At 47.8% G+C, this 9,053-nt stretch overlaps 1 protein-coding gene and 1 long non-coding RNA gene across 2 annotated transcripts; one reads left to right on the forward strand and one right to left on the reverse strand.

The window, feature by feature from the left end:
• Window positions 1-4,334: 4,334 nt before the first annotated feature.
• Window positions 4,335-5,064, reverse strand: LOC127777320 (uncharacterized). Its single transcript, XR_008018312.1, has 3 exons — window positions 4,950-5,064; window positions 4,769-4,870; window positions 4,335-4,645 (listed from the first exon to the last, which is right to left on the reverse strand). It is a non-coding gene; the product is annotated as an uncharacterized LOC127777320 (long non-coding RNA).
• Window positions 4,862-8,107, forward strand: LOC127777319 (uncharacterized). The gene is made up of 3 exons (XM_052303895.1): window positions 4,862-5,415; window positions 5,490-6,015; window positions 6,103-8,107. Exons 1-3 carry the CDS (start codon window positions 4,878-4,880, stop codon window positions 7,976-7,978), a joined length of 2,940 nt encoding a protein of 979 aa, XP_052159855.1. The 5' UTR covers window positions 4,862-4,877; the 3' UTR covers window positions 7,979-8,107.
• Window positions 8,108-9,053: the final 946 nt, after the last annotated feature.

Genomic DNA, 9,053 nt, shown 5'->3' on the forward strand with positions numbered 1-9,053 from the left:
CGGCTCGGATTCGCCGGGGGATGCTCGACTGCGGCGGATTGCGGCGGCAGCAACCGGCGGTGGGAGAAGGGGGAAACGGCGACGAGGTCACGAGGGGTCGATTCCTGGCGGTGATAGCATCTAAGCGGCTACGGGAATCCGTTGCTAGCGTCGGATTTGGCGGAATTGCATCGAGGAAGGCCGGCGACGAGAGGCGCTTTCGAGCTCGGGCGGCGACGGCGGCGAGCACGCGGCGAGCGACGACAGCAGTCGGGGCGGCGCCAGCTAGCTACGGGGAGGCTACTCGTGCTACTACCCGAGTCTAAGGGGGGAGATGGAACGAGAAGGGAGAACGGAGGGAGGCACTACCGTGCGGGGAAGGGCGCAGCGACGATGGGCCGACGGCACGAGAGCGATCTCTCCGGCCTCGGGCCGGGGAAGAGGAAGGAGAGGGTGCGCCCGGAGTCCCCTTCCGCGTCCTTGCTCGTGCTGGCTCCTCCAGCACACGTGATGGCGACGGTCGGCGAGAGGGACGGCAATGGCGCGGGCGAAAACGGGGAAGATTTGGGAGGGGAAAAGGAAGGGGGCGCTTGGGTTTATCGGACGGCCATGTCGGTTTGGAAACCGACCTTGGGGCGGTCAAGGAAATGAGGCGGGTGGCGCGAGCGGTCAAGCAGCGCAGAGGTGGGGGGGAAGGATGACGCCGGCGGGGAGAGAAAAGGGGAAAAGGAGGAGAGGAAAGGGGGCTTGCCTCCTTGCCATTTCGGGAAAAGGAGAAGGGAGAGAGGGCGACGCGGCAGAGAGGGCGGAGGGCTCTGCCTCCGTCCCTTGGAGGTTAGCGCGTGGAGAGAGGCGGGCCGAAACGATGACGATGGCGATGACGGCGGGGGCGGTTTGGAACGGAGCGGCGACACGGGCTGCAGGCGCGGGCAGGCACGGCAGAGGCTGACGGCGGCGGCGAGCAGGCGGTCGGCCACCACGGCGCGCGCGCGCGCGGGAAGCAACGGGCGGCGCGGCTATTTGGGCGGCGGCAGCGGGGGCGGGGGCGCTCGGCTCAGCGCGGCTCACGCGCACGCGTGCGCAGCGCACGGGCAGAGCGGGGGAGAGGGAGAGAGAGAGAGAGAGAGAGAGCCGGGGAGGAAGGGGGAGATGGGCCGAGAGGGATTCGGCCCATCGAACCCGAGGGAGGCTAAATAGACTTTTGCGGAGGGATTTGATTTGGGAAGGATTTGGATTCGGGATTGAACTCGACGATAGATCGGGGATTTGAGATCTGAGATGGCACGGACACTAGACAACAAGCAAAGAAACAGATTTCGCAATTAGGGTTTTTAAGAGATAGTTTTCCCGCTAGGCGCCACGACGGAACGGGCGCTACACAGGCGCTTGCTCGCGATGAGCCCTCGCCACCGAGTCCACCGCCAGAGCACGCTGCCCACCTAAAGCAGCAAGGCCATGATCGATGCTGCCCTTGGGCTCGATGCCCTCGAAACAACGATGAGAAGCAATGACGCGACCTCAGAGACAAACAAGGAGCAACGACGCGACTTTTGATTGTCGCTGCTTCTTTGCCAGACGGATGTAATCGCAGTTGGCAGCGGACGGGCATCTCGAAGGGCACATCCTAGTAGGCGAGGATCACGTCATTGCCTGCAGTAAGGAGGTGGACCTTGTCGCCATCAGCAACGGCGTGCGTCTTGGTGGAGTGGACGTTCGATCTACACTCCTCTGCCGCCGAGGCCTCCTCATGCTTCACGAGCACCGGCCAAAGCGGGCTCAACTAAGAGAACCCGAAGGGGATATTGCCCTGTGACGGCCGGTGTCTGCCCTTCCATGGTGGTAGCTCGAGTGGCAATGGGTTTGGGCTCGAGGAGGGCAAGATAGTCAACAGTGTGACTAAATCGGCATACGACAGCATCGGGAGCGAGTTGAGCAAGAAGAACAACAGTGGCTACGATTGCGACCACATGTGGAGGATAGAGGGTTCCACCGCTGCCGCCGCTGGGGGGGGGGGTCTGGTGGTACCATGAAGGGAGATGCACCTGCGGGTGTGCCGGTTGCTGTAGGTAGCTACCCACTTCCACCGCCTGCCTACGATGACACTAGGTGGGAGCGCGCTGCTGGATTGTCTACCTTGTGCTGCTGTCATGCGATGTTGGTGGCTTCCTCCCCTTCATTGCTATGGCAGCGTGTTGCTCGAGTGGTAGACGACATGACCCAGGTACGGTGGTTGCCTCGTCAGCTCGCTCCATCATCGCCGCCGCTCCCCTCCTGGGAGGAGGGTGACAAGCAGAGCTACACCGTTCGCTGTCAAGGTGTCAACGCTCGTGCGTGAAAGAAAGGAGGAGAGAGAGGGGATGCATGATAAGAGTGGGGACTGACACGTGGGCCCCACACTTTTTCCCCTTGTCACCCCATGTCTATTTTTAATCTTCACAACCACTGGGCTGCCATATGGATTCGCGCATTGCCATCCACCTACAAAATAGCCGAGGGAGTCATTTTGAACGGTTTTAATAGTTGAGGGGTTGATATACCTGGTTTTGTGATCGAATGATACAAATTAGATTTCGACCGATAATTAAGGGAGTCAAGTTGGTCTTTTTCCAGTCTATTTAGTGCCTGTATGGCACGGCTCTAGCTCCAACTCCATCTCTTCTAGAGTTAATTCTAGCCAAATAGTTTCAGCTCCATCTAAAATAGTAGTGGAGCTGACTAGAGTGCTATCACAAAATGAACTAGATAGGTGGAGCTAGGTTTAGGTTGCTCCACAACTCTATTTCAGACTCAACTCTTGGAGTTAAATTTAGAAGTTGGAGCTATATCAAATGATGTCTTCGATCTGATCAACCTAATTTCGATTTTCTAGCACAATTCAGATATATTGAGCAGCAGTTTTTCTAATTTCGGCAAATGATGAAGGGGATAAATTTCGCCCCCCACCCCCCCCCCCCACCTCCAAACTCCTTTTTTTTTTTCTTGCTTGTAGGGGATCAAAGTTCGAGTTCATTTAGTACTACATAATAGGTAGATTAAGAACAACTACTGCTTGTGTATGAATTCAGTAAATTCAGGTTTCATCTGAGGATGGACGGGAACTCAGGCAGGTGTGAATCCAGTGCACATGGCAGGCTCGTACGACAAGGAATACTATTTTACTATGCTGTTATCTAGCTTTAAGAGCAATTAGGTTTCTGTGTCACTGTGATCTACGCGCGGTTACTGTTAGGCCATTCCCAACCCAATGACTAGGATGGTGTCCATAGCATTAAATAAGCTGTCAGCTAGAATGAAAAATGATGTGACAAGTGAATAAATGAGGAAAGAGAAGGAAACTATGTCTTGCATGAGACATAATTTTTACACAACATCCAAGAGCTAAGTAGTATTAAATTTAAGTATGAAATAGTTGTGTTTGTATTGGAACAGTAGTATCTAGTACTAGTTTTTTTGATGATGTGGAGTTTATGAAAATCATATCTAGTGTCTTAGGTTGGGAATGGTCTTAGGGATCATAGTTATTTCAAAGTACTCAGCATGAAAACGACGACTTCACAAACGATCTCTTTTCTTGTCAGTCAGACTGCATCTCAAATTGCACGAGTTCTACTATTAACATCTATCCCAAAAATATGTTTCTTAGTGAGTCTCTTTATTAATCTCTCTCCAGAACTATTTTATGGTCACTCACATACAATTGCTACCTTTTGTTAAGTAGCCCTAGTACTAGTTCCAGTTGATTCTTCACCATATCCATGGAGCTTAATTAAATAGCACGTGCTGAATAAAGGTGTGTGCTAACTTAAACGAAGGAGATGCTACAGTGTTCGCTACAGGAGATATCTGGCTACAGTGTTTGACAAATAGTGACTAGGGAAATCTTGACCGCTACTTTCTAATCCAACGGTGCCTATGTGACTATGTGACTGCTTAAGTTGCAGTGGCTATAGCAACTGCAGGTGATCTCAATTCCGTGCTAACATTACATCTAAGATCCAACTTGCACTTTTATTATTGTGTAATCTAAAAAAAGTCTACTCTCCCCAGTGTTAAGGACTCAAGGCAATGTACTGGCATATGCATCAGATATGACTAGATCCATTAAATTCTTTACAATGTTGGAACCAGTGACAGTTGCAACTTGCAATCTGTAAACTTGTGCAGTCAAAATGCAACATCTCAGCTGGAAAGGAAGCACACAACTACAGAGAGCCGAAGTTAAAGACAGTGGGCATTTGACCAAACATGAATTTTGCTGGCATTCTGGAAGTTCAAATTAAGATACGCTTCCATCTTTATCCTGCATATATATCATACACATACTGAAATAGAGCACCGGAATGAAGACAAGATAATTCAATGTTAAATGGTTTGTGTTAATAAGAACTACAGTGACTTGCCTTGCAGTAAAAATGAACTGCCAGTAGCCGTTGCTACCATAGAAGCTTTCAACCTGCAAAACTAGACTAAGCAAGAGAAACATGGCAACTTAATCAAATCTTGACTTGGGGGTTGGATATCTAATAGACTCCAAAAAGTCATCTTCGCAGAAGAATACAATAACTCCCAGATCTTCCAGGTCAAATAAAGTATAGATAAGTCCAGATCAGACGACCATATTAAATATGCAAGTGCCTCCGTTGATCGTAGATATATTCATGGGAAACTGAAACAAAGGAGTAAACAAGATGAGCTCGAATTAACATCACTTGCTTCCTTAAAAAAAAATCAACTACACTTTTAAAAATGACGAGGAAATTGGAAGAAAGTCTCCATTAGATCTGTATACCACAACTCTATATAGCGCATGCATGAGCAACATGACGAAGCACCTGCTTCACATCGAGTCGTTGCCACCTTGAGGCTCCTCCTTTCTGTCACTACTCCCCAGCTAGCAAATGGTGAATAACCACCCATCAGAGAGATCCAGAGATGACGCCGAACCACTGGAGTTTCAGTTGCGGAAGTACCTCTTGCTGCTGGCCATTATGGTGGCCACGGTGACATATACAGCAGGGTTCAACCCACCGGGGGGTGTCTGGCAGGATACTGAGGCCGGGCACCTGGCCGGTGACTCCATCATCCGGGACACCCACTACCCCCGGTACCTTGTTTTCTTCTACTGCAATGCAGCTGCCTTCGCTATGTCCATTGTGGTCATCATCATCATCTTCATCCTTGCCCTCATACACGATACGAAAAAGTTATGGATCTCCATGATTCCACTGCGGATGGCCATGGTGCTGGATTTGCTGGGACTCGTGGGGGCCTATGCTGCTGGGACCAGCCGGAATGTGCTAAAAACCAGGAATGTCTGTGTGTTAGTCGCCATTTTTGTCTACATGGCGGTTCAAATTGTGCTGACTTCATTCCCTGGGATAGTGTTGAAATGCAAACGTAATGCCTCTGGGATACTAATAGTGTTCAGATGCATAGGTAATGCCTCTAATTATGTGTATTTGACAGAAACCATAAACTGTTCCTAACAGCAACAGGATAATCTCAAGCAGGTTGCAAAGAAGTGCCAAACAATCAGCCATCCCAACCTGGTGATAACAAAGAGGAGGAAAAGCAGCGGCACCGCAAGCTCCTGCTACTTCTTGCGACATTTGTGATGAGCATCACTTACCTAGTTGGGTTGAGTGCACCTGGTGGCTACTGGGACAGCAGAAAGGAAGGCCATGAGGCAAGCGACCCAGTCATGCGGGAACACCATTCTATCCGACTGAAGGCGTTCTTTCTCTTAAATGCTACTGCATTTGTCATGTCCCTGCTCACCATTATGCTGCTTCTAGACAAGCGGCTCATCATTCCATTACTCCATGACAAGGTTCCGAGCACAACTAGCCCGGTGCGGACTATAGTGCTCAAAGCATACATCTCTATTGCTCTTGTCGGTCTTGCGGGGGCCTATGCCACCGGAAGCAGCCGAGAAAGTGACTCTACCATCTATGTGGGCAGTCTGGTTTTTGCCGTTCTTGCATGCATTATTGTCCTCAAGGCAATTATATTCCATCAGTCAGATTCAAGTGACAGGTATGGAATGCATGTATATTTTTCTGCTTCCAAATATTATTGACATATGCAATTCCATCTTAAATACACATACTCATGAATGACTAGGTCAAGTAATGGGACGAGCAGAAGAAATGGTGAAGCAGAGGCAAACCCAAGCAGTAGAAGAGAACAAACAGGCACAAGCCATGGTGGAGCCAAGTTGCCCACAAGCAATGGTGAACCACCGACCACAAGAAATGTTGGAGTGCAGACGGACACGAGCAATGGTGGAGCAGACACAAATACAAGCAATGCGGATATTCTGGAGAAGGCTCAATCTCTTGTTGTATTGCTTTCCACTCTTGTAGCAACTGTCACATACCAAGCAGGACTAGTCCCACCAGGTGGTGTTTGGCAGGACAACTGGAACGGACATGAGGCTGGTGATCCAATACTCCTATCCATGCAACCAGAACGTTACAAGGTATTTTTTTACGGCAACTCAATGGCCTTTGCAGCGTCCTTGGTCATCATCATCTTGGTCCAGTATAAACCTATGCTCAAGCGCCGCATACTACAGTTTGCCATGATACTGGATTTGTTTGGCCTAATTGGTGCATACTCTGCTGGGAGCTGCAGAGATGTAACCACATCCATTTATGTTATTTCCTTGGCTGGAGCTGTCCTAGTCTATGTCATTATTCATGTTCTGTTCGTCACACTTGAAGATGAGGACATAGGAAAGAAGGGTGGGGACAAGGACAGGAAGCTTGAGGACAAAAGGCGCAAGAGGTTGCTCCTTTTTGCTGTGTTGGGTGCAACCCTCACTTACCAAGCTGGGTTGACCCCACCAGGTGGGTTTCGGCTGAAGGATGATGAGTTTGGGCACAATGCAGGCGACCCTGTCATCTTTTACAACTATCCACGCCGTTATAAGACGTTCTTCTATTGCAACTCAGTGAGCTTCATGTCATCGATTGCACTCATTATACTCCTTGTGAACCCAATCCTGTACAGACCAGCCATACGAAGCTATGCTCTCTCAGTTTGCACAGCGGTAGGCATGTTTGCTCTCATGTGTGCCTATGCTGCCGGAAGCACCCAACACCTAAAAACATCCATATATATCTTCGGGTTGGTAGCTTTAGTGCTCTTCATTATGATCTTAGTCCTAATATGTTTCTATCATAGAGATGTCAATACAGGAAGCATGTCAACCAACGAAGAAGATTTAGAGACAGGAAGCGGAGTTAAGACCCCTGTGAAACAAGAAGCCTTCACTAAGACAAAGTTTGTTGTTGAAATAAAAGAAGATAACACGGCAGCAAAGTCCCCTAAAAGAAAGGAAGATGACAGCACAGTGGAATCCTCGGAAATAAAATATGAGGGTGAATCCAAACAAAATACATCCAACAAGTCCGTTGAACGGAATAGAACAGACACAGACTCTCTTAGGGAAGAGGAAGACTCAAAAAAGAAACATGCAACACGCAAATACTTGATGCTGTTAGCAGTCCTGGCGGCAAGTGTTACTTACCAGGCCGGCCTCAACCCACCTGGGGGTGTGTGGCAGGGCAATAGCAATGGTCATGCAGCCGGTGACCCAGTTATGCATGACAACAGAAGGTACCGTTACCTCATCTTCTTTTACAGCAACTCTTTTTCCTTCATGGCATCCATTGTTGTTATCATCCTGTTGCTACCGGAGAAACTGCTAAGGGAGAACCGGTCGTTTAAGGTGATGCATTTAACCATGGTCATGAACTTGCTCGGCCTCCTACTAGCCTACATGGCTGGCTCCAGAATGAGGTCAGAGTCTTCTGGATATTTCATGGAGTTCGTTATCACTACACTATGCTTTGCTGCACTCCACAAGATTCTATCCAGCGAAAAGGAGCAACAAAATGATCAGCCTTCTCAGGTAGACCAACAAGGCAACAAGGGGATAGTCAAGTCAGTTAGTTTAGATGTTACTGTGCCTTGTAACACTATCAACACATGATTTCTTTGTTTACTAGGATGCATTTTGTACTTTCCAATATATTAGCTGGCTAAAGTCAGACACAATCACTATGCTACATTCATATATCCCATGTAAGTGTTCCCAAAAATCAAACCATGATTATAAACATCGAAGTTAAGTCCTGCTTGCCCAATTTTTAGGAGCCAAAAGAGACTTCCAGGTTTTCAGAACTATTGAAACATTTCATGTGGGTTTCAAATAGTCCAGTTTGCTTCTACAATATTTTTGAACTAAATTTGATATTTTCTGATCTAAAAAACAATTTCTTAAAGGGCTTTGTGGTACATTTATTTAAACAAAGTACATGAATCTTAAAATAAAATCAATTTTTAATGGCTAGCGTTTTATACAGGAGTAAATACATTTCACGTGCTTATAAAGTATAAACAACGAAGAAAAAAATGTTTTTACCCATCTCTCCAATGAAATCTTCCATGTTTTCTTGGGCCCAAACCTAGATGCAGGTCAACCATTACTTCTCCCCTCTGCAGAGTCCACTCTCCCTTCTAGCCCAAGCACAGAACCAGCCAAAAGGTCGAACGCAGGTGATTAGGGATGATCATGGCTCAGGAAACCATTTTAGTACATTTGTAAAAATAACCACATACAAAATTGAACACCACCACGTGGACAGTGGACTAGATGTAATGTGGGGCTCATAGTCAGGCTCAACCATACATGTAAAACACATTTCTGTAAAGCTTAAAATTTTCTTGCATCCAGGGCCCAGCTATCACGACATTTCATCCATCTAGACAGGCCGTAGGCGTAGAGCACTCCCAATGTTGTGATCATGTACAATGTATTGTAGACATTAAATGAGTTGAAGAGAAAAAGAAGGTACCAAAAGAGCACTGTTTTTTTTTTTTTTTTGGCCGGGGGAGGAGGTGGGGGGGGACAAACATTGTCATCAAACCGTTTTTGCCATCATTTTCTATAGATCTCATTTTTAGTTTATGCATACCTTTCAGCTAATAGGTGGGGTCCTTTGGCCTATGCTCTTCTTTTTTTACCTTCACAAAAAGTAGGGAATTGGTGGCGAGGCAAATTCACC

Source organism: Oryza glaberrima, chromosome 6 (assembly GCF_000147395.1).
Source record: "Oryza glaberrima chromosome 6, OglaRS2, whole genome shotgun sequence".
NCBI lineage: Eukaryota > Viridiplantae > Streptophyta > Magnoliopsida > Poales > Poaceae > Oryza > Oryza glaberrima.

What these genes read in the sequence shown, in the direction of transcription:
- LOC127777319 (XM_052303895.1), top strand. Translation starts at nt 4,878, where the DNA reads ATGGTGAATAACCACCCATCAGAGAGATCCAGAGATGACGCCGAACCA. An exon ending in AATAGTGTTCAGATGCATAG is followed by an intron (nt 5,416 to 5,489) that starts GTAATGCCTCTA and finishes AATCTCAAGCAG; the next exon opens with GTTGCAAAGAAGTGCCAAAC. An exon ending in CAGTCAGATTCAAGTGACAG is followed by an intron (nt 6,016 to 6,102) that starts GTATGGAATGCA and finishes ATGAATGACTAG; the next exon opens with GTCAAGTAATGGGACGAGCA.